Source organism: Hippopotamus amphibius, chromosome 8 (genome assembly GCF_030028045.1).
Source record: "Hippopotamus amphibius kiboko isolate mHipAmp2 chromosome 8, mHipAmp2.hap2, whole genome shotgun sequence".
In the NCBI taxonomy this organism is placed as follows: domain Eukaryota; kingdom Metazoa; phylum Chordata; class Mammalia; order Artiodactyla; family Hippopotamidae; genus Hippopotamus; species Hippopotamus amphibius.
Genome location: NC_080193.1, coordinates 3410499 through 3435050, shown reverse-complemented (window position 1 = coordinate 3435050; position 24552 = coordinate 3410499). Strand labels below are relative to the sequence as shown.

The 24552-nt window shown below is 42.7% G+C and overlaps 2 protein-coding genes across 5 annotated transcripts in view; one reads left to right on the top strand and one right to left on the bottom strand.

Moving 5' to 3' along the window:
* Positions 1-24126, bottom strand: part of EIF4ENIF1 (eukaryotic translation initiation factor 4E nuclear import factor 1) — a 40425-nt gene extending 16299 nt beyond the window's left edge. For 2 of the 4 annotated variants that reach the window (XM_057744386.1, XM_057744389.1), the window contains exons 1-7: positions 24009-24126; positions 22969-23088; positions 10421-10494; positions 8844-8971; positions 5809-6095; positions 5365-5566; positions 1639-1814 (exon numbers count right to left, since the gene is read on the bottom strand). In XM_057744386.1, the coding sequence (XP_057600369.1) occupies positions 1639-1814; positions 5365-5566; positions 5809-6095; positions 8844-8971; positions 10421-10494; positions 22969-23061 (960 nt within the window). In that variant the 5' untranslated portion in view covers positions 23062-23088; positions 24009-24126. The other 2 variants (XM_057744388.1, XM_057744387.1) reach the window with 2 other exon arrangements.
* Positions 23474-24552, top strand: part of SFI1 (SFI1 centrin binding protein) — a 94278-nt gene continuing 93199 nt past the window's right edge. The window contains exon 1 of the mRNA XM_057744374.1: positions 23474-23616. The gene's annotated coding sequence lies outside the window, so the exon portion shown is untranslated. The remainder of the gene's footprint in view (positions 23617-24552) is intronic.

Genomic DNA, 24552 nt, shown 5'->3' with positions numbered 1-24552 from the left:
TGTTACCTATTATTAAAAGTTTAGTTTTGAATTCTTCCTCTGCCTAGGCACACAGATTAAGTTCCACAGGTGCTCACACTTGGAGCCAAGTACAGCCCTCTAAATTTTGACCTTTTGCTGTGAAAACTTTTTACAATAAGATTGCCATCTGTCTTCTAAGAGAATGCAAAAAAAAAAAAAAAGTGACTAAACATAGTTGGTGTAAAAATAAAAAAATTACTGTCCCCTCAAAACCTAAGAATTTGAGAGTACCACTTAGTTTCACATTAAGTAAATTAAGCTCACATCTGGATGCAACCCTTCTGCTCATAGTGGGCCAAAGGACTACTGGCCAGCTCACTGTAAGTGAGGTATCTGGCTAGGAGACTTACAGTTAGAACTGCTAGAATTTAAGAAGCAAAACCACGCAGCTGCCAGCTGATTTGTAGCTGCCGTCCACACACTCCTGAACAGCGCTGTAGACAAGTGTGGTCTTGGGCCAAGCTGGTCCACAATGAGGTAAGTTGAGAGAGTTGGAGTAAATGCTTAGAAATGTTTATAGCAATTTGGCATTGCTGTGATATCTGTACTTTATACTAAAGTACCGGTCCTCAATGGATTAGAAATAAAACCTGGTCCTCACCATAGAGAATTTAAGAAGTACTGGCCTAGAACTCGCCTGTGGCCCTGAACCTATCAATGCTATGCAGTATCTGCTCACCTATTCTCCTGGCCATCTTTTAGGCTTTTGGGGGCAAATGACAAAGGAGACAGGCCAACGTTGCCTTCTCTGTCATGCCCAGTTCTGTCCGCTCATGCAATAATCAAACAAGAAGCAGTTACAATTAAGGAGTAGAGTACGTTAAGTTAAACTATGAACCACTTATTCTAAATGTCTGGTCAAACTTACTTGCTATATTTCATATCCTGTAAAGGACATCTGGGATGTACAGATGCTTTTGGTGAAATGATTTTTAAAATTCTATTTCATCAGTCCTATGCACTTTTAGCAACCACGGAAAATCTTAATTCTGGGGGCACAGGCCACAGTTTTATCTTTTCTCCAAAATTTGATGAGGCATTACTAACTAATGGTCTAAATGGCCAAAGGCGACAGGAGCAAGGGCAGGTACCAAGTGAAGATTTGGGATGTCTTACTGTTTCTACTTTAAAAGTCGAGAAAGATTAGACCTCAGCAGTTGAACAGCAACAATGATAGTATCTCACGTTCCTTTTCACGAAAGGTTTTCGGAACCATCACATCACACAGGTACCACCTAACCAGCTTTACCCAAGGAACGCAGATCAGTGTGATACTGATTGCCACTTATAAAAATCTACCTCCACAGTAAGTCTTTACAGCAAACACTTAACTACTTAAAAATAAAAGCAGACAATTCTTAAACATCTGGAGAATCCTTAGTCTAATGCTAACAACCTGGAAAAAGAGTAAACTGGTAGAGAAGTCTCACTTAGTCATTTCCACTTAGCCTCTCAAAACAAAGCCGACAAAAATTCAAATAACATTTAAGAGTAAAAGCCAAAAAACTCCAATCATCTAGCAAAACAAAACTTTAAAAAGAGGTATCTTAAAGACACAGGTCAGATTTAACCCTGCGGTTGCTCCATCCTTGTTTATAAGCATGCTGCTACACTCACCGAAGCCAAGCATGGCACCTTATCAAGGTTAAAGAACTCGTTAAAGTCAAATTCTCCTGGGGACTGCTCGGGCAAGACGGCCTCCCTCGGCACCTCCTGATCAGCAGCAGGCTCCTGTTCGAGGATGGCCTCCACCTCATCCTCTGCGGCCACTCCTCCATTGCACTCGGCTATGCCTGAAAGCAAAACCGGACAAAGACAGTCTGATCAAGCAAACCGCTCCAGACGTATTCTGTGGCCTCGACATCATCACACATGCAAAAGAGCCACAGATGACTTTAAAAGCAGACTTCTTGTGCCGGTGCAGCACTTAAAACAGTAAAACAGTTTCCTTCCTATGGGAGCTAGAGGAGGAAAAAAGCCTTAATGACCAGCCAGAACACCAACATGATTCAGGAAGGGTTATGATCCCTCCTCTGCCCATTCATTAAGTTTTCTATAATGTAATGGATTTTTTTCTTTTTCTATCTTTTTTTAAAACAAACAAACAAACAAAAAAACCAAAACGACAGTCTTTGAATGTCTCTTACTGCTTAAAAATGGAACCAAATTAATTTGGCTCTGCTTTCACCCATGCATCTGCATCACCACTTTAAGTCAGGGTTCAGCAACCTAAGGTATTTATATGAAACTTAGTCTAAGGGCAAGTTTCACTTGCCTACTGAATGTAGTTCATCCTTCAAGGCAAAGCTCAAATGTCACCTCCACTGGGAAGCCTGCCCTGCCTAACCATTTTTACCCTACCAGAAAATTAATCACCGCCTTCTCTATAATGTTTGTGTTATCTCTCAGAGTACTTATCACACTGTATTATAGTAACACTGGTGAGACTGAGCTTTCTGAGGGCAGGAAAGCTGCTCTCATCAGCTTTGTCTTACTCTGCAGTGCCTTGTACATTTAAAACTTAGTTATGTCCAGTTGTTAGGATAGGAAGATAAGGTCTAAGTGAAGCTATCAAGTGTTAACATTTAAGGAAGCTAACATCTTAGTTTTAGCCAGAGGATGAGCAAAAGGCAAAATCCTTCAGATAAAAACAAATTTTTTTTTTCCTTTAAGTGCACTGAGAGATACTGGAAAATCAACTTTTTAATTTGAAGAACAGAACTCCCAAAGCCCCTATGCAAAAGCACCTATGTAATATGTGCCTATATTTTCAAGATGACAGCAGACATGAAGTCCTCCTAGAAAAAAAAAAGTGCCAAAGCCTGGACCCATCCCTTCTCAAAAGGCCCCAACAGGACTGCAGTCTCATTATTATTCAGCCAGGATATTCTAGACCAAGAAGGCTAAATGCTATCATCTGCTTTCATTCCAGTAACACTTCAAAAAGCTAGACAGCAAGGTAGGTGACTACAACAACTGAAAGGTTAAGTGGCTTGCTGACCCAAGGTCTCAATACTAGCAGGTGGCGGAAGCTTCCACCTTAGGTGGGCCAGCAGTGCTCTTCCACGCTGTGCTGTGCGTATGAGGCAGCACTGCCCTTCCCCAGAGGTGCCTGCAGCCTTAGAACCCTGGGCCTCCTGAAGGCCTAAGGCAACCAGTGAGGTGGACATTTGTGAGCCACAGACAAGGCACTGGGCAGCCTCTCCAGTGGGTCAGCAGAGGCAAACGATGTTCCTTGAAGACTGACATTTAACTAAAATCACTACTTTGGTGGAGGTATTTTCCTCATTTTACAGACAAAGAAACTGAGCCCTAGAAAAGTTAAACAACTTAATAGCCTAATCAATGTCAACTTTGTGTCCTTTTGCACTACAGCAGTGCTTCTCTCTAATTCATTTAACCCAGCAGAACCCGTCTGCCAACTTAAGGATGAGAGCCAGAAGAGAAGTCTGTACTCAGTTCATACACTTATCAAAAACACTTTAATGTTTCTCCTATTCTATTTTGTGTTGAGATGGGAACATCTCAACAGACAAATGGCTTTTGCAAGCAGCAAAAGTGCCCCATGTGTAATTTTATGCCAGCTTGAGAACAACTTGGCCTGACAACTGAGAGTGGGTAGGAATATCATTAGCTGACAAACACAACTGGCCATTTATTATGATAGTCTCAAAAGCCAGGGACCCAGGAAAGATAACTAAGCGCAAGTTTTATCACATTTCAGAACATATGCTTTTCTTTTTTTTGGCTGGACTGTGCAGCATGCAGGATCTTAGTTCCCCCGACCAGGGATGGAACCCGTGCCCCCTGCAGTGGAAGCACAGAGTCTTAACCACTGGATCGCCAGGGAAGTCCAGAATGAACATATACTTTTCATTAGAGAGAATGCAAATTAGAATTTTTTATCAATGGAGGGTTTTAACCATTTCTTCCTTCTACATAATTTTTTTTTTCTGTTTATATGTGCAATACACATTCAAATTTCATTCATCACCATATACACAATACCTAGCTATGGGCCCTACAGAGCAGGTGCTCAACACACACTTGTATTAAAATCATGCAGGCAAGGAATACATTTGTCTTGTCCATGGCTATACTCCCAGCACTATTATGTGCCTACAGAGAACTCTACATACCAAGTTTAATGGAAAGCTGGAATACAGACATAAATGGACTCAAAGACACTCATCCCTCCCCTTCCTTTCATTCTTGCAGCCAAGATGCAACTACAGGACCTGTCTATCTTAAACACAGTAGCTAGGACAATTAATCAATGGGGTGAGAGAGCCTGGACCCCTGGAGTCTATTGATACTTGAGGCACTGCCACTAAACCCATGGGACAGGGTCTCAGTTGTCACCTCTTTCCAGGCCTGTCTCTTTTTGCATCTTTAAGGTGAGGAGGTGACACTACTGATATATTTTGCTACTTCTGGCTCCTCCTCTGCTGATACGAGAATGGCTGAAATTCAGGTTTCATCTCAGTTAAGAAAAAGATGGGCTTTTTCTCACCAGGAGCCTGGTCTTTACCATGAGATGAAAAGACCACACTTGCTGGTGCTGCTTTAGTCTGAGCATGAGACAAAGGCAACTCTCAAAGGCAATTTAACGGCAAAGTCTCCTCTAAGTTACCCACCTGCCTCTTCCCTGCTTCCTCCCAAGACCACCAGCCTGGTCACTGCTCTGAACATGACTAGTGGGCCCCCACTCTGCACCAGGCACCCCTCACACATTAGCTCTGGCTTCTTTAGTTTAGCAAGGAAGATACCTGAGAAAAGTGAGTTCGGGAGAAGCCAAGTGACAACTGACTAGGAAGGCCTAACACCATGGTGAAGGCAGTGGGCTCTGAAGCACAGCATCTTTTTCAACTCTCAACTTCACTACTCACTTCCTCAGTGTCCAAAGACAAGTCATGTAAGCCGCCTGTGTCTCCATTTGCTCATCTGTAAGATGGGCACAATAGTATTTACCTCCACAGGGTTGTCAGGAGAAGTAGGATTATATAGACAAAACGCTTATTACATGTCCAGTACATACATGCTCAATAAATGAGACCCCTCATTATTTTCTATCACATGCTCTTACCTCTGGGGAACTGTACACAGTGCTCTTACTAGGTAATGGGAGACTTTTCTATTTAGCACTGCAGGCAGGACAAGTTGAGGAGACAGTACAATCTACACACAGTGAACTCATACTTAGGAAGCAGTTTCAAAATCAGGCTTCAACATTAAAAAGTTGCCACTTTTAACACTGGTACCTATTCCTAAGTGTACAATTAAGCCAATTATAAGCACATCTCATTTCAGAAAAGTGAGCTTTCCTCCCAAAGTTTTGCTGACCTTCCTTCACAGAGGCTGTCCGTCGCCTTGTTCTTTTTCTCCCCTTATGATCTTCTTCCAGTATCTTATCATCAAAGCCAGTCAGCTCAATGGTTTCAGACTGACTTGTGGGTCCAGCTGAGAACCATTCTGGTTCTTCTTCTGTGTAGGAATCATTTCTTCTACGCTCACCAAAGACACGTTTACTATCCACAAAGTCCCTCTGGAAAAGTAAAGAATGCAAAATAAAAAGATTCTAGTTAAGGGATTTCTACGTCAATCAAGGTCTTGATGCATTAAATAATGCTCAGTGGTGCAATGAAGGTGCTATGCTATATGCCCCCTCCACCCAGAGCTCTCTGTTCCTCCCTCTGGCGTAACAACGGGCTGTGTTCGCCCAGCATCACAGAGTAACCTGGTATAAATGAAGTGAACACGAGGTGCTAGAGGATCTAGAAGACAAACCCTGAAACGCTTGTCCTTGTAGTCCCTCTCTCGGTCTCTGTCTCTCAAGTCTCGCAGGTCCTTATCGCTAAGACGGTGATCCTTCTCAAAAGTCCGAGCAGAGATTATCCTCCCACTGCCAATCCTTCGTCCGCCAAGCAGGCGGAGCCCATCACTATCTTTTTCCAATGGGCTTCCTGAGCGCCGGGAGCTAACAGCAGCCGTCACGTGGCAGCCCCCTCCAAAGCTTCGTCTCTGTGGGCTGAGAACAACATCTAAGTCATCTTCTTTCACACGCTCACGTGGATCTGGAAAGAGCCCGGAAAGAGACAGTTAAGCAAACGAGCAAGGGCATTTTTCCTCTCTAGGTGGTCTGTCCGTGACTGGCGGCCATGCGGGTATTGGAAGAGAGTCACCACTAAAACAGTTGGAGAGTTCACATGTTTAAAAAAGATGAACAAAGCTTCATCTCTTTGGAGTAGTAAATGTACTTCATAATCAATAATTTTCCATGATTAATCTCCACAATCCCTTGGTTTTGACTAAAATTTTTTTTTTTTTGGCCGTGCAGCCAGCACGTGGGATCTTAGTTCTCCTACCAGGGATTGACCCACGCCCCCTGCAGTGGAAGCGTGCAGTGTTTAACCATTGGACCACCAGGGAAGTCCCTTGACTAAATTCTTATCTATGTAATTATTAGCAAATGTTTCATCAATTAATAAACTATAGTAGGTGTCAGTGTTTGAAACAGTAACTACTTAAAAAGTTAAAGCATCTCTTCAACAAATGGTATTGAACAGTTGAATATCCACATGCCAAAAAAAAGACAAAGTTACACCTGTTACCGTATACAAAAATTAACTCAAAATGGATCACAGGTCTAAATGTAACCCTTAAAGCTATAAAACTTCTAGAAGAAATATGGAGGAAATCTATGACACTGGGTTAGCACAGTTTTCTTTGGCATGACACCAAGAGCACAATCTATTTTAAAAAATGATAAACTGGATTTGATCAAAATCTAAAACTTCCGTCCTTTGAAAGTTACTGTTCAGAAAATACAAAAACAAGCCACAGACTGAGAGAACATATTTCAAAGAATATATCTGAGGGAATTCCCCGGCTGTCCAGTGGTTAGGGCTTTGTGCTTTCACTGCCGAGGGCGAGGGTTTGAATCCTGGCTGGGGAACTAAGATCCTTCAGGCTACATGGTTTCCCCCCCAACCCCCCAAAAAATTTGATAAAGGACCTTTATCCAATACATATAAAAACTCTTAAAAACTAAAAAACAACAACAAAAAAAACATGGACAAATGGTTTGAACAGACACTTAACCAAAAATGATATATGGATGGCAAATAAGAACAGGAAAAGATAATCAACATCATTAGGGAAATGCAAATCAAACAATAATGTGATACATGCCTATTAGACTGGCTAAAATCAAAAAGACTGACCATTCCAAGTGCTGATGGGGATGTAAAGCAAGCAGAACTCTCACACACTGCTGGTGGAAATGTAAAACGGTACAGTCACTTTGCAAAACAGCTTGGCAGTTTCTTAAAATGTTAAATGTACACACCTACTACAGCACCCAGCCATCCTACTCTTAGATATTCAGCCAAGAGCACATCTATATAGAGACTTGTACGTGAATGTTCAGAGTGTTTTGGTTAATAATCAGAAACTTGAAACAACCCAAATGTCTATGAATGGGTAAATCGATAAACTGTGGCAAATTCACACGCTGGAATACTACTAGACAATAAAATGGAAAGAAGTTTTTATAGTCTCAACAACATGAATGAATATTAAAACAAGTATTCTGGGTGAAAGAAACTACCCAAAGAATGCGTACTGTATAATTCCATTTATATTAAATTCTAGGAAATGTAAACTGATCTACAGTGACAGAAAGCAGACCAGCACTTGCCTGTGGAGCAGGGGGTGGAGTGTAAGAAGGGACACATGGGGTGCTAGGGGACTTTTAGGGGTGATGGAAATGGTTATTACTTTGATTGTGGTAATGGTTTCACATTGTATTCACATGTCAAAACATTAAATGGTACACTTTATGTACCAGTCTATTGTATGCCAATTTTATCTCAATAAAGGTGTGAGAAAAACATGTCACCACACAGAAAAATTCTTCCCAGGAAAATCAGAAAACTAAAGATAAGTGAGGAAAACCTCCTTTAATCAACTCTCACCAGAAGCATTTCCTAAAATGTTTTGGTATGCACTTTTCCAGAATTTCCATGCAGTGTCTTTTTTTCCGAAAATAAGACACAAAAGAGAAAGTTTTGCATAGCTTGGTGAACACATCTCCAACATGTTTTTACAGCTGAACACTGTAACAGTCCTATATGTGGACATCCCAAGGTTTACCCAACTTCATTTCTATTGCTGGACATTTAGGTTGCTTCTAAATTTTCATCTGTGTAGAAGGGTCTTACAGCTCAAGCTATAGTCACCCCATCTTCTTTGCTCAGATCTGAGTTGGTTTTATGAGAGGTGTTCTTTTCACCTCAAAAAAAGTTCCCTCTTGCAACAAGTTCCTTGACTAGCTCTTATACTGCCAAGTATCCACTTCACTCTTCAATATCTTTTCTAGTTTAGAGGGGGAAAGGTATGGAAGAGCAAACTTTACTCCAATCTCAAACCACATCCAAACCCGGTATTCAGATCATAATCTATTGTGAATTAAGAACTGCCGGAGCTGACTTAAACCTGAGGACTAGTCTCACATGTGACTGAGCATAACCAGCTCTCCAGTGCAGCTTTATGCTCCCCACCACACCTAACTCGGTCATCCACATCAGTGAAAGACCTGGTACTCTCAATTCGAAAGCACATAGCCCAATATAGTCGACTCAACACTGCTACATAGGAAGGCTATGATTTTACTCTGCTAATCAGAAATGAACTGTTAAGTCAGTTTCCTGATAATGATACTTTTTCCCAATGCATAACACTCTCACAGCTAAGAATGAAGCCAGCAGCAAAGAACACTGTCTCCAAAATCGCTGCCCCCACTTCTCAGAGACTGTGCTTACCTACTATCCTGCGCACCAGGGAAGGCCGATCTGTATCCAACTCTTTCTTCAGATTTTCCACTGGTGAGCTCCGCCCTGAAGCTGGGTAGAGGGAGGCATGCCACTTCTCAGGGTCCCAGACACCATCACTGCAAGTCAAAGGGCACCAACAGTTAGCACTTGCACCATGAACAACACATGTAGTCTAATTTCTACTACTTCAGGTGACAGGTTATGGAAACCCCTTTCCAATATAACACTTCATGGCTGCCATCAGAATGGTTCTCTTTTAAGATGAAAACAATTACTAATAAATTCATCAATACTCTGTTGTTGTGCACGTAACAGCAACAGTCACTTGAAAAGCAGTGGTCTGTGAGTAAATGAAACATTCAGACCACAAACCTTGGGGTACAGATGGATTACAGTATCTAGGCCTGTCCTAGACAAAGAAATGCTCCATAAATACTGATTACTCAGTTTACTGAAGATTAGGGAGGAAAAGCCCCTTAATCCTCTCACTAGAAGCAGCTCCTGGAATGCTTGGTGTGTATTTTCCAGAATTTCTACGTACAGCCTCAGTTTTTCCCACAAGTAGGACAGACAGCTCTTTAAGAGCCTAAAGTGTGTAATCTGGGTTTGATTTTATTACTCCCACGCTAATGATGGGGTGGCAGGTGGTGCAGTGTGCAGAGCAGAAGCTCTGCAGCCCAGTGATCTGGTACCGAACTCTATCTCTGCTAGGATGAGAAACTTTCCTCCATCTCTCTAATTTTCATTACTATTATTAGGCACAATGTCTCCCCTTCAAAATTAAAGCAAGTATGTGTGCCCAAGATTATTTTATGCCAAAAAGAATTAGTTGTAACAAGAAAATTCAATTTGAGGCACAAAAAACCTTTACAGATTTAATGAAGGACCCCCCCCCCCCCCAACAAACACAGCTAATCTGAGACTTAGCAAAAAATCCTGACCAATTGGAATAGCCGTTATTTCAAGTATCACCCTCATCAGGGGAAAGAGGTGAGGAGACCAGATTTAGCGACCTTCTGAACAGTCCATATACAAAATTAAAAAAAAAAAGTCCTATTCTACCAAAAAATTAAACACTTTATATATTAAAAAATGCAGGTCAATATGAACTATCTACCTTGATGAAGCCGCGGGCTTAGTTGCTCCTCTGCATGTGGGATCTTCCTGGACCACGGCTCGAATCTGTGTCCCCTGCATTGGCAGGCAGATTCTTAACCACTGAGCCACCAGGGAAGTTCCTCAAGTCTTTATTCTGCTTTCTGACTATGCGCCTTTGACCAGGTCATTTTCTAGTTTTAGTTTCATGACCAGTTAGTTGAAAGGGAATTGTCCTCAGAGTTCCTAGCAGCTTAAATCTCTGAATTTCAGCTAATTGATAATGAAGCTGATGAAAGTGCAGCAAGATGCTATTTAGTCATGTGCATAGCTTATGTGCAATGTATTTGTGTGGAAGCCCAATGTCATGACCCCTGAAATCTCCCCACTCATAATTCTAGCAAAACAACACAACCCAATTTATTAAGTTTGGTGTAATAAGAAGCTGACCTCCCCCCTCCCCCCAATACCTGTCGTATTTCTCGGAGAGGCACGAAGGTCTCTGTTTGGAATGAGGGCATTCTTTAATATCCAAGAGCTCCTCCTTGAAAGAGAAATCATATGGTGATTCTGAACAATATTTCTCAGGCCACTTATTTTCAACTTATTTTTATTATCAGTAACTGAGTGTCTTGTCTACCTTAAGTAGTTCACACAGTTCTTATTTATTTACACCCTGACTTATTCCAGAAAGGACTAGAGTCAGCTCAAGGTTCTCACTAGAAGCTCAAGCAGAACTGGCAAATAACATAAGTGATCACGTTATTACTAAAACACCCTCTCTTGTAAACTTCTGTCCAATAATATACTCCATAACACTGAATGCTGATCAAGACATGGTAGCTTCAGGCTTCCATAAAACCTTCAGCTAATCTGACTAGTCTTAAATGCACTAGATGCCACTTACAGGGAGATTTTTTTTTTTTTTTAAATATACATGGTCCTTTACCCCTAAATACTTTAGTGCCTGTTTCCTAAGAATGAGGATATTCTTTCACAGCCTTTTTTTTTCTGGTTCCATGAGAGAATTAAGCCCCACAGAAAATAATTTGAGTGACTATTTTTCTATTCTCCCAAGGATTATACTTAGCCAGTATCATTTTAGATGCACAGGAGAGAAGAGACTATATTACATACGATGGATGCTTTAGGGCATAAGGGCTCACTTCTGCAGAACCTGGTTGAGAAGGGCTGTCAGTTTTATATAACCAGTTATCAATAACACTTTATCCCTCCGGATTCCAGTTTTGTCAAAAGACCCAAAAATGTCCTTTTATTACCTTTTACTAGAACCTAACACAGGATCCAGTCTAGAACCAGATACTGGTTGTCATGTCTCCTGGTCTCTAATCTGGAACATTTCTACAAATTCTTTTGTCTTTTATGACATTAGCATTTCTAAAGAATACAGCCTACCTTTAAAAAAAAAAAAAAGAGAGAGAGAGAGAACATTATTCATTTTGGGTTTGTCTAATGTTTCTTGATGATTAGATTGAGGCTAAGCATCCCTGGAGCAGAATACTAACCTAAGAGATGTTGTCCATCTCAGAGCATCACCTCTGGATGCCTACCCCATCCATCTGCCCCTCATCAATGATGTTAACTTGGTCAAGGTATTCTCTAGTTTTACTCTTTAGTTACTACATTCCCACTTGCAATCAGTATGCAATCCGTGGGGGAGACAATTTGAAATCATCCAAATTTCCTTGTCTTCATCAAAATTTCCCTTTAAATTTAGCATCTATTGGTGATTCTGACCCAAACCAATCTTGATTTTCCAACTCTAAGCCTCCATCCATAATTACCAGTCAGGCACTTGGCTTCCACTGTAAACACAAGCCCTCCCTTCTCCCCCTTTTATTTATCTCTTTATTATTGGCATGGGCTCACAGATTCCCAATTTTTCCAGTGGTCTATAATTCATTAATGTCCTTAATTATTTTGGTGCTCAAACTGAGAGCCTCTTCAAGCTGGCTCCTGCATCCTTCTGACATGCCCCATCATTTTTTAAAAAGCACTTTCTTACTTTCTGTCTTATCTTGTACCCATCCTGTCCTAGCCCCAGAGCCAGCCATTTCTCTGAGAAATCCAAGTCCCTGTACGTGGGGAATGGTATAAGAAATCAAGATTTGGGAACTGGGTATCCTCATTTGCTTCTAGGCCCTCTCAACAGAACCAGGAAATATGTGCACATGTGCACACACACACACACACACACATCTGCTCATATACACACATATACACAAAACCACTGCCTCCTTTTTATATAGACATTTTCACAGTGAAGTAAAAACAGCAATTCCCAAACTCTCAGTACCAGTGAAATGCCACAACTGCCTTGCAAAAAAGCATATACCACTGTGCTACGGCCTCTCCAACATCCCCATCACAGGCCTCATAACAGAACGCTTGCTGCTACTCTGATAGCTGCTTCCCATATCTTGGGGTAAATACAGAGGGATAGAGTTAACTCTCGCAGCCTATAGGAATCACTGCATACAAGCATGCCGTGAAATTGCTCAGTGTCTTCAGACACCTGAGGCACCTAAATGTTTTCTCCGTGACAGCAAAATGCCCTAGAAGATGACATTTTAATTTTGAAACCAGAATATCAATCAGACATTTAAGTTTACTTCAGATTCATTTATGAATTATGTCTTATGAATTGGGTAGAAATACCTAGACAAATTTGGAAGTCTGAGATAAAATTCTAAATATAAGAAAATATCTAAAGGCTACTCAAAATTCTGAAAAAACTGTCAAAGCACTGACATACCACCTGCAAAGTGCCACAGAGACTGGAGTCCAGAGACAACTACATGGTGAACAGTGTCAGAAGGGCAGGGTGACACAAATTTGGTGGTGAGGGGTGGGGTGGATGGACTGATATGATGATTGCAGATATAACAATACACAAACCCTAAGAAGATTAGGGCTCAAAACATTTTCCAGTAAAAACAGGAAGGACCTTGCAATATAGGAAATACTTATACACTACAGGAAAAAACACTGCAAAGCAAATTTCTGCTATCAGAATCAACTCAAAGATTATTACATATCCCCTCACTCTGCCACCCTCAAATTCAAATATTAAACTAAGAACGCTAGTATACTATTAAACCAAGGGCAATATAATTCATATTTAAATATGTATATTCTCAATATACAAAAAGTTTCTCAATAATAAGGCTCTGTTTGAAACTTCTAACTCCAAATGATAATAGGGAGCCCAAGTGACAGGTGTTCTCTATTATTACTATAGCTGTTTGCTGAAACGCTAATGATTTTATCTGTTTTTTTAGGAGTCAACTTGCAAAGATTAAAATTTTAACACAGCCACAAAACATGTAGAAGGACCAAAATATTCTATTTGTGGGGATCAAAAAATATTTTAACAAAGGTAAAAAAAAAAGGGAAATGAGAAGACTAAGGAGAGATGACAACTAAATGTAATATGGTCTCCTGGATGGAATCACGAAACAGAAAAAGAACATTAGTTTAAAACTAAGGAAATGTGAATAAAGTGTGGACTTTAGTTAATCACAATGTATCAACATTGTTAACTGTAACAAACTGTACCCTACTAATGTAAGATATTAATAATAGGGAAAACTGGGTGAGAGGTATATAGGAAATCTCTACAATGTTCCCGGTTTTTCTCTAAATCTAAAACTGTTCAAAAAAAATAACATTTACCCCTATCTCATACCATGTACAAAAAGTAACTGAAAATGTATCAAAGGCTTAAACATATAAGCTATGACTATAAAACTCTTAGAAGAAGACACAGGTGTAAATCTCCATGACCTTGGATTAAGCAATGTTATTTAGCTATGACAACAAAAGCCTAAGCAACCAAAGATAAAGATAAATTTGACTTCAAATTTAGGAACTTTTTTGCTTCATATGACACTATCAAGAAAGTGAAATAGGACTTCCCTGGTGGTGCAGTGGTTAAGAATCCACCTGCCCATGCAGGGGCACGGGTTTGATCCCTGGTCTGGGAAGATTGCACATGCCACAGAGCAACTAATCCCGTGTGCCACAACTACTGAGCCTGTGCTCTAGAGCCCGCGAGCCACAACTATTGAGCCCAGGTGCCACAACTATTGAAGCCCGTGCTCCGCAACAAGAGAAGCCATTGCACTGAGAAGCCCACGCACTGCAACTGAAGAGTAGCCCCCACTTGCCGCAACTAGAGAAAGCCTGCGCACAGCAACGAAGACACATTGCAGCCAATAAATAAATGAATAAATTTTTTAAAAAAGTGAAATGACAACCCACATGACAAGAAAAAATATTTACAAATCACGTATCTGATAAGGGTCTAGAATCTAGAATACAGACAGAACGTGTACAACTCAACAAAAATACAACCACCTAATTTAAAAAGATCAGTAGATTTTTCTCCAAAGATACACAAATGGCCAACACACACATGAAAGATGTTCAACATCATTAGTCATCAGGCAAATGCAGGTCAAAACCACAGCGAGATACCACTTCATGTCTACTAGGATGGCTATTTTTTAAAAAGGGAAAATAAGTATTGATAAGGATGCAGAGAAACTGGAATCCTCTAACACTGCTGATGGGAATGGAAAATGGTGTGGCTGCTGTGGAAAATGGTGGCAGTTCCTCAAAAAGTTAAACACAAGTTAGCACATGGCCCAGCAATCCCACTCCTAGTTACCAAAGAGAAATGAAAAATTATGTTCACACAAAGACTTTGTACACAAATGCTCATAGCAGCATTATTCACAACAGCCAAAAAGTTTAAGCAACCCATGTATCCATCAAATGATAAATGGTTAGACAAAATGTGGTAAACCTATACAATGGAATATTTAGCCACAAAAGAGAATAAAGTACTCATACACGGTACAATATGAACCTTGAAAATACTGTGTTAAATGAAAGAAGTCAGACACAAAAGGCCACATATTGTATGATTCCCTTTATATGCAGCGTTCAAAATGGGTAAATCCATAGAGTCAGAAAGTAGGTTACTGGTTGCCAGGGGCTGGGGGAAGGGGATAATGGGGGGTGATTGTTAATGGGTAGAGTTTCTGTTTGCCAAGATGAAAATATTCTGGAGTCAGATAGCAGTGATGGTTGTACAACTCCATGAATTTACCAAAAATCACTAAATGGTACACTTTAAAAGGGGGTGAATTTTATGTATGTGAATTCTATCCCAACAACAAAAAAATTTAAGTAAATTAAACGAAGGTTCAGTTACCAGAGGTTAGTGTTTTAATTTCTCGTTACAGACTTATTGCTTCAATCACAGATTAATAAATGCCGACTACTCTCAGAGATACAGAAGAGTGGCTCAGGTTGGTAAAAATGTTTTAACTTTCCCTCCCACATTATTCCAATTTTCTTTGTTGACTTAACCAGCTTGGCATATACTAGGTGTGAATGCTCAATGTACAGACTTGACAGGCCTGTAAGAGCACAGAGTGGAGCAGTGGGCGAGCTGCACATCGGCGTCAGCCACACCAGCAGCACCGTCTGTGCCAGGATGTGCCTCTAACCAAATGCAATGGCTGAACCACAGCCCACTTGTCTACAGAGGATGAAGAACCATTTTCCTAATTAACAGGCTGAGAACTGGAAAAACAAAACAATTCTTGGATTGTAACAGCTGCTAGGAATAACTTTAAACATTTAGGTCAAACTATAGGTACTGTTCTCGAGAGCAGGGCTTAAATCAGTTTCATGGCATCAAGGAAACCACACACAAAATACATTTGTGCAATTTCTGCAATGAGGGTTCATCTCCAAAGGTCATCCAAAGATCTCCAATGGACCCCACACAGGTTAAGAAGTAGTGCTTTAAACTAATCACATTTCACAGAATGTGGCCCAAGCTCCACCCCAACACTTAGAGAAAAATGAGATCCTCCTCATGGTGTTTAGAGAACTAAACCTGCTACCTTCAGCAATGTCTTAAGTTGCTGAAGATGGTATCCCTGTCTGAGAGGATCCCCCAGTTAATGGGAGGAGAGAAACCATAAGCGAAGTCAACACAAAGTTTGCTCTTTCATAACTGTCCACAGAACACTTCCTGTGTGCCAGGCTTAGTGGCTAGCACAGGCAGATGACTGTTGTCCCTGGCCCCACTGCTCTACAGTGTCTCAAGAGAAGTCTTGAACCTGCCATCTCAAGAGTCCTTAACAGCAACTATTCCTGGAAAGGAATTCCTTTGGGATATTTTCATAGAAAACCTTCAAGTGTGGTTAAAGGCAAAATACTTCAAAGTGCCCATTTTGAAGTGGGAGTACTTCTTCCCTGTGAGTATTTCAGGAGGGAATGTGAGATAACCCTTTTATAGAGTCCTGACAATCCACAGAAACTTATATTGGGAACAAATTCACTAAAATTATCATCTGGATAAGAGAAGATTATCATCTGGATCAGAGACTTTACTTTTTGCATAGGTTACTAAAACCTGACCAGGCAAGAACAAGCTGCTAATTGCCTAAGAGTCCCACACCCAAGGAAGTATAAACACATTTTCTTAGTTTTAGCGGTCTTCCTTAAAGAAAATGTGTTGAGCCCTCCCAAACAACCTATCTGGGAATTACTAATATGGACACCCATTTTCAGTGATCAGAATTAAAGTAGAAAGCAAATGATGTGTGTATAAGCCCCAAACAACAGTGGTTAAATCCTTATACAGTTTCTTTTGCAGAAATCCCCTGCAGAAGCAGCTATGCATTCTGATGACAATCTGACATTACAGAATTTCACACAAGTCACTTATAGAAGGAAATGAAAGGGGAAATGTTTTTTACCTCCATGAGCTGAATTCAATTCACATGAGTAAAAAGCCCAATTTTTTATGATTACTGTGGATATTTTTATTCCACTGTTAGTGGTCCGAGCACCCTAGAAGTGACCCAGTACCTCACCTGTGTGTGACTGGCTCTTCCTGAAGAAGGCAGATGTCCTTGGAGCAGCACTTGAGCTGGGTTCCCCTTTGACCTCCTCTCTTAGTCCCCACCCTCCATACACCCACTAACATTGGGCTTGGCCCATCAGGCTCTCAGATGGTTGCTGACTGATCTGATATTTCAATCTATGAGTCACATGACTTTTCTGAAAGGCTTAGAAAGCTTTTAAAAATAGATCACATTGGGGTAATGGCATCCATAGATGACAGCCAGGGCAATGGTGAACAAATGACACAGGGGGCACATTGGACACCTTCCACCATCCCACATTCATGAGGTTTGCTGCTGAAGGGGCACCGTTTAGAACAGTTCTTACGCAAGCTGGGATTCAGACTGGTTCCTGCAGAGCTGATAAGCAGGACTCAGCACCTGGATCACCCAGGCCTCTAGTGGTGGCTGATTTGATGCAAAGACTTTTCTTCTATTGAAATGGTTTATGTGACGCTAAGGAAATGGGAATAGGGCAAAAAAAAGAGAAAAAAAGAAAAAAAAGGAAAGCCTGCTTCTTCTGTCGATCTGGCCAATGCAATAAAAATAAACCTTGGCTTTTAAATGTGTTTATACAACTGATAAAAACAATGTAAAACATGAAGTAAGCAGGTAAATAAGTACCAGAAGGAAACTTATGAAAATAATTTTTTGGGTGGTAGCATTCCATCTTCAATAGTGCTTTCTGGTTTCATACTAAAATGGAGATGGTTACTGTGACATTTACAAAATAAGCACCTTGATCTAAAGTTGGTGTCTAAAGAAGCTATCTTTCAGTGTCTCCCTCTACCCTTATTACATCATAAGCACTTTTTAACACTTATTGTGTGCCAGTCACTTTTCTAAGCACTTGATACTCATTTTCTCATTTATTCCCCACAAAAATCCTATAGTGTAAATACTATTCTGTCTGCAGTTTACAGAGGAAAAGGCTGAGTCAGAGAAGCTAAGAATATGACTGAAGGCAACATGGTTTAAGTAAGTGGCAGAGTCGGGGATCCCAAACCAGGCAATGGGGCTCGGCGGCCCCTTATCCTCTCCTCTCCACTGATTCTCTGGAGAGGACAAGGGAAGGCGCCCAACCCCTCCCAGCAGCATTGTCACTCAGTGTTGGGTTTGTCCCAGTCCAGTGGGGCCACTGGGAACCCTGAACAAACTGCCACCTCCTTGGGTAGGCTTCCCCAGGCCAGCTCCTCTCCTAGCACTCCTTCGTGAATCAAAGGCCCTGCCCACAAATTTCTGTCAGCAGTTCCAATCATGAAATGACTGGCTCCTTATCTAGCTAGAAGTTCCCACTATGAGCAAGGAGGAGAGGATACCCAAGGAGGCAAGGGCCCTTAACCCCAACTTTTCAAGATGACTTAGAATTGGAACAGGTAGGAAAGAGCAATCAGAAGACAGTATCTATGGTGTTGCCAGCCAGCCCCCTCTAAGAACTTATAGTTCGGTTTTCTGGACAGCTGAAACATTAACATGGTATCATGATTTTTCGTACCACAGTTCTGCCTTCCCCAATATAAACAGGCACCCCTGTTTTTATACTAGCTTAAAAGTTTGTACCTAAGTGCCTCACTGAAATGTCACCCGTTAGTAGCTACTACTCAACTCAGCTTATGAGATACCCATGAAGTTATCAAACGAGATCTTTGTATAACAAAAACTGACCATCAGACTACTAATTTCAACCTAGAATTTAAATCAGAGTATTCTCAAAGACTTGACTTCGTCTCACAACTGATTCTCTCCAAGAAGACTAGGATTACTCAAATCAGTCCACTCCAGTGGCCTGTCTGTTTTCTTAATGATTTTTAAAGCAGACAGGGAATTCCCTGGAGGTTCAGTGGTTAGGACTCGGCACTTTCACTGCCGGGGCCCAAGTTCAGTCCCTGGCCAGGGAACTAAGATCCTGCAAGCACAAGCTGTGTGGCATGGCCAGAACACACAAAACAAAGCAAAGACACAAAGATGGCTGTACCACTGTGACCAACTGCCCATCAGCCACAAATTAGGGTGGCCTCCTTTAAAGATCCCTACACTGACAGATAAAACGGTGCCAATTTACACCTAGTCAAGGCAATGAAGAACACACAGGTAACTCAGATAATCAAATATCTGATTTTCAGCTGGCAGATTTAACATGCATTGTTAACACTGGTCATTATCAAGCTGAATATTGAGTGTCCTCTGCTTTTATTCCCTGTCCAAATGGCAGGTGACAGCATTCAATAAGGAGTCAGTGGCAAGCTACGGGAGCAAGGAGAAACAGCACAAAATCCGTAATACTCTGTGACCTAAGAAAATCAGTCTGTTCACTTGAAGAAAAAAACATGGATGTGAAGAGTGGGACAGGCCAAAGCATTTCTATTTTGTTTTTCAAGCAGAAGATGGTATCACTAATAGAAGAGCAGGTATTATACCTCAAGAACTGGTAAACAAGGACCACTGATGAAGGTAAGAAAAAGCTGAATAAGTCTCCAACTTTTTCCACTAATAAGCCACACTACCTCCTGTTTTCTAAACTAATGGTTCTCAAACTTGAATCTGAGTCAGAATTCTCTAAATTACTTGTTTTTCAGCCAGAGGTGGCTGGCCCTACCCCTAGAGTTTGATTCAATACCTCTGAGATGGGGCCCGAGATTTTGTATTTCTAACAATTTACCAGATGATACTAAACGTTAGTTCCAGGACCACACTTTGAGAACTGCTGTCTAAACCACGTTTAATCCATGACTTTTGATGTGAGACCCCACTCTATAACCTCCCAAAGTCCTTCAACATAAGGCAACCACTTAAAAAAAAGCACATTTAAATACTACCAAAACATAGCTTTTGGATCTTAGGCATCTGGCCTGGCAAAGTGGACTGAGAGGGTGTATAAATTAAGGGCTCAAGACCCTCAAGATAGTAGCTGCATATAATAAAGCCACTTATAACCACCCAAATAATCACTGATGCTAAGGGGTAGGCCTGGAAATTCCCAATGTGACTAACTCCAGCGGCCGAGATATTCATGGAAGCACAATGGACATCAACTGAACCCTGAGGAGGGAGTAATGCACCTGAGTTGCTTGACAACATCAACACCATATTTCAAGTTCTTCATGGAAGACTAAAGGCTTGCTACTCAAAGCGTGGTCAGTGGACCAGCAGAATGGGCACCACCTGGGAGCTGGTTAAAAGGCCTAATTTTCAAGCCCACCCCTGACCTAACAATCAGAATTCACACTTGACCAAGGTTCATAGGTGATCCTGAGGCACATTAAGGTTTGAGAAGCAAGCTGGACTAAAGGATGTCCTAACACATAGGGAAACTCTAGTCTATTATCCTGAAAAGCACTCAGCCAAGCATCTGAACTCCTCCACCTTCATGGGAAAAAAACCCTCGAATTCTGAACAGACTGTTCACGTTATCCCATAAAACAACTGAATGCTAAATGAAGAAGGGTCAAAGGTTAAGAAGCCCTCTCATTTGGCCAGTGTTTTTTGACCCCGGAGTAAATTACAAATCCCTCAATTACAAAAGTTTTCACAGAAGACATCACTTACAAAAATCACTGAGGACAGTTTCCTTCTACTGCTTCTAAACTTTCTAGCCTGTGAACTTGAAGCAGCAGAAACATTACTAAATGCTTTATTTATTCCAATAGTTTGATCCTAGTATGTAGACAGGGAGTAGGATGGCTCAAATATTATTCCAGTTGTGGAACTAACAAACCCTTTATTATAGTGCTCAGAACACATGACTGTTTGAAACTTCCTTCAAAAGGAAAAAGGCTTAGTTTGCCTCAAATCCCACACAAAATTACCAGTGTTGAGAAACATATATATGAAAGCACTACCCCAATACCCCAACACTGCCTAAACATGACCCTAAAACTGCCATTAACTAAATACTCCTGAATGAAGCAGAAAGACTATGTCTAACTAAATTGGCTAGAGAAGACCATTGACTCTAAACTTAACTGTCATCAACCTAAAAAATTTCTTTAAGGCACATTTATCTGAGCATGGCAGAACTCTGAGTTTGGACTGTCAAAAATGACAATACTGAATTTTTTTTATAAACCTATTCCTCATCTTTATTTTTTAAATTAATTAATTAATTTATTAGCTATGTTGGGTCTTTTTTTTTTTTTTTTTTTTTCTGGCACACGGGCTTAGTTGCTCCGTGGTATGTGGTATCTTCCTGGAGCTGGGATCGAACCCGTGACCTCTGCATTGGCAGGCTGATTCTTAACCACTGCGCCACCTAGGAAGCCCAGCTATGTTGGGTCTTTGCTGCTGTGCGCATAGGCTTTCTCTAGTTGTGATGAGCGGGGGCTACTCTTCTTTGTGGTGCTCAGGCTTCTCACTGTGGTGGCTTCTTTTGTTGTGCAGCATGGGCTCTAGGCACTCGGGCTTTAGTAGCTGTGGCATGTGGGCTCAATAGTTGTGGCTTACAGGTTCTAGAGCGCAGGCTCAGTAGTTGTGGCACACCGGCTTAGTTGTTCCACAGCGTGTGGGATCTTCCTGGCCCAGGGATCAGACTGTGTCCCCTGCATTGGCAGGTGGATTCTTAACCACTGCACCACCAGGGATGCCCAGTATTGAGCTTCTTAATCTTTACTGTAGACATATATAAGTTCTACACTAAGAGAGACTAATATCTTCCTAAAAATGACTTATACATAAAGATGGATATACATTCAAGATGAAATATACATGCTACCCCCCTATCAGTGTGTGAAAGTGATTCAAAAGCCTCTATGCCTAGACTCTACACATAAAGTACGAGTCAGAACTTTTATTCAAAAAGTGCTGGAAGACCTAAATGCACATAAACTTATAGCCAATAAAAACAGTTCAAATCACTTTCCCTTCATTTAATACACTTTTCTCCATTCAGATTTCACCTGTCAACATTTTAGGTAATGAATTTAAGTTGTGAAATACTACTCAAGCACTCGCAGGTTTGAGAGAAACCATAATACATTTGGGAAGACCAAATCTGAATGAAGAAGCAAAGTGCTTTCTATCAACTCACATTCTGTTATGCCAAAACAGATTGTGTTAAGATAGCAATTACTCAAAAACCCTTTTACACCAAAAAACACCCTTTTCCTCAAGTTTTTTTTTTTAATGCTAAAAATGAATATTACTCCAATAGCATTAGATACTTTATTAAGTAGTTAGGAGTAGTGGCATCAGTACACAAACAAGGCCTGAATTTAAAATACTAACCAGTCAGTATCCTGGGAAGCCAGGGACAATAACCACATTAGAGTCCCTGGCTGGGTTCACACCAGGGCAGTAACAGATATGGGCCCAACTAGGACATATCCCTTCCTGTCAAGAGTCCTACACACATTTTACGTACTCCAGCCCAACACATTTCAGGGAACTAGGAAAGAAATCACTGCTCCTGTCAACCTCTTCAGAAATGTTCAGTAGCCCACAGGACAGCAAAACAATAGCTTCAATAAATATACACCCTTGAGGTGAATTCCTCCACCCCCACCCCCCCAAAAAAGCAGGTATCTAGAGAAGTTTAAAATCACCACAAGTTTTTAGCTTTAAATCTTACTTTTGTGTGTCCATATCCATTTTATAACAAGAAGTAAAAAATAAAAGAATTAAAAAATCTGGTTACCCTAGGCAAGCAAACTAGAGTATTCCTGTGGGGAGTTCGCCGCTCAAGGAAACATCAATACAGAGGACACTGATTCCTGTGAGCCATCCCAGAGCTGGAATCCCTATCCTACAGAATTTAAGGCAATAACACACCAATTACACAGCTGTTTCAGAATTTGTGTGCCGACATATACTGACCCACAAATTCACACAGGGAATACCTGAGCCAATATTCCCCTCACCTGAAGGCTACGTAGAGGCAAAATCTAGTTTAAACTCTGGGTATTCACACTTCCAGAAAAAAGTTCAAAGCAATACTTTAATAAACCTAGTTAATATTTAGTCGACATAGTGCGTCAGAATGAGACTACCACTTTAAATAATACTGATGAAATTCCTACACAATGTTACTAACCTCACCTATAAAGAAACACTATTTCATTAGTAACAAAGCCTACTTTTGTATAGCGATGGGGGGATTTGGAGGCCGGCTGCTTCTTCAGGTCAAGGAAAGCATCTCCATTTTCTGTTTCACCCAAGCTTCTATCCATGGCTCCTTGGTCTACAGTTCTGTGCACCTGTAACAGATAAGCACAAAACTGTCACCGAGAACAATAAATTTTCAGAAGTCCTGACTGTTTAAGAAACCGAAATTCACATCTCTTAGATTGACTACCTTTAAAAAATTCTCACCCAGCAATAATACTGTAAATCAGAAACCACCTGGAAACAGAAACACTGGTACTTAGACATCTCTCCTAGTAAAGAGCTCTAAGCATCAACAGAGTAAGGAGAGGAGAAGTGGAACGTGCCCAAATGAGGGTACAGCCTTTAATCAGCTTTAATACAAAAAGAAACCAAGATCAGTCGCTGCCACCCGTGAGGGCCATTCAGACAGCAGTGGGGAAGTTTCCTGGAGTAGGGGCAGGTAGGAGACTGGCTGGGCCTGGGGATCCGGGAAGTCGGCGGTGTAAAGTGCCTGTCACTTGCCAATGGACGGCGCCAGCTGCCCCCTGTTACCGGAGGCCAGGCACGGGGGACTGGGCCCGGGCGCCTCTCGCCCGGCCGGCCGCACCTGTGGACACGTCAGGAGCGCCCCTGGCAAGGTAGGGGCGAGTGCCGGCTTCGGCTCCAAAACTCGGCTTCCCGGGGACCGCGACCCCAACCCCCGGCCTCTCGCGCAGGCCCCGGCCCAGCGGCCTCCTTCGGAGGAAGGGCGGGGACGGTACTCACGGAGGGGAGGCGGGCCGGAGGCAGTGGGGAGGCTGAATCCCCCGGCCCGGGCGCTCCGAGCTGGAGCCGGCGCAGGCCCGCCGCCGTCCGCCCAGGCCCGGGGGCTCGGGCCCCGCCAGCCGCCCCGCGAGCCTCGCGCCCCTGCCTGCCCCCTGGAGCTCGCGCTCACGCACACGAACCCGGGCGCAGCGCGCCCCTTCTCTTCCCGCGGCCCACGGGCGCAGCGCGCCGAACCCCGCCGCCGCCGCCGCCGCCCGGCCCTTACTCGGTGCCTCGGCCGCCGCTCCCCTCCCCGCCGTCCGCGCCGGTCCGAAGGCGGCTCCGCGCGGCCTCCGCGCTCGCCCCCCCACCCGCTCGGGCTGGCTCCCTCCAGCCGCCGTAAGCGCGGCCCAGCGCTCCGCCCCTCCGCCCCGGCCCCCTCCCCCTTAATAACTCCCTCCACGCACCCGGGCCCCAGCACCGCCCTCGCCGCCGCGCGCCCGGATGTGGGGTGTCCGCGGCGGTGCCGGCCGGAAAAGGGAGGCGTCGCGGCGCGCTGCCCGGGCGCCGGGCCCTGCGTGCGCCCGGCGGCGGGGAGGCGGGGGCCGGGAGGGGATGGCGGCGGCGGGCGGGCGGGCGGCCGCGGGAACCCTCTCGGCTGTGCGCAGGCGGGCGTCGCGGGCAGCCCCGGGGAGGACGCCGCGTTCCCACGCGCGCGGCGGGGCGGGCGGAGCTCGGAGCCCGCGCCCCCCGCCCCGCGGCTCTCCCGGGAAGGCGACCCGGGCCGGGAAGGGGGTCGGGGGCCACAGCCTGGGGGCACGTCGGCCGCT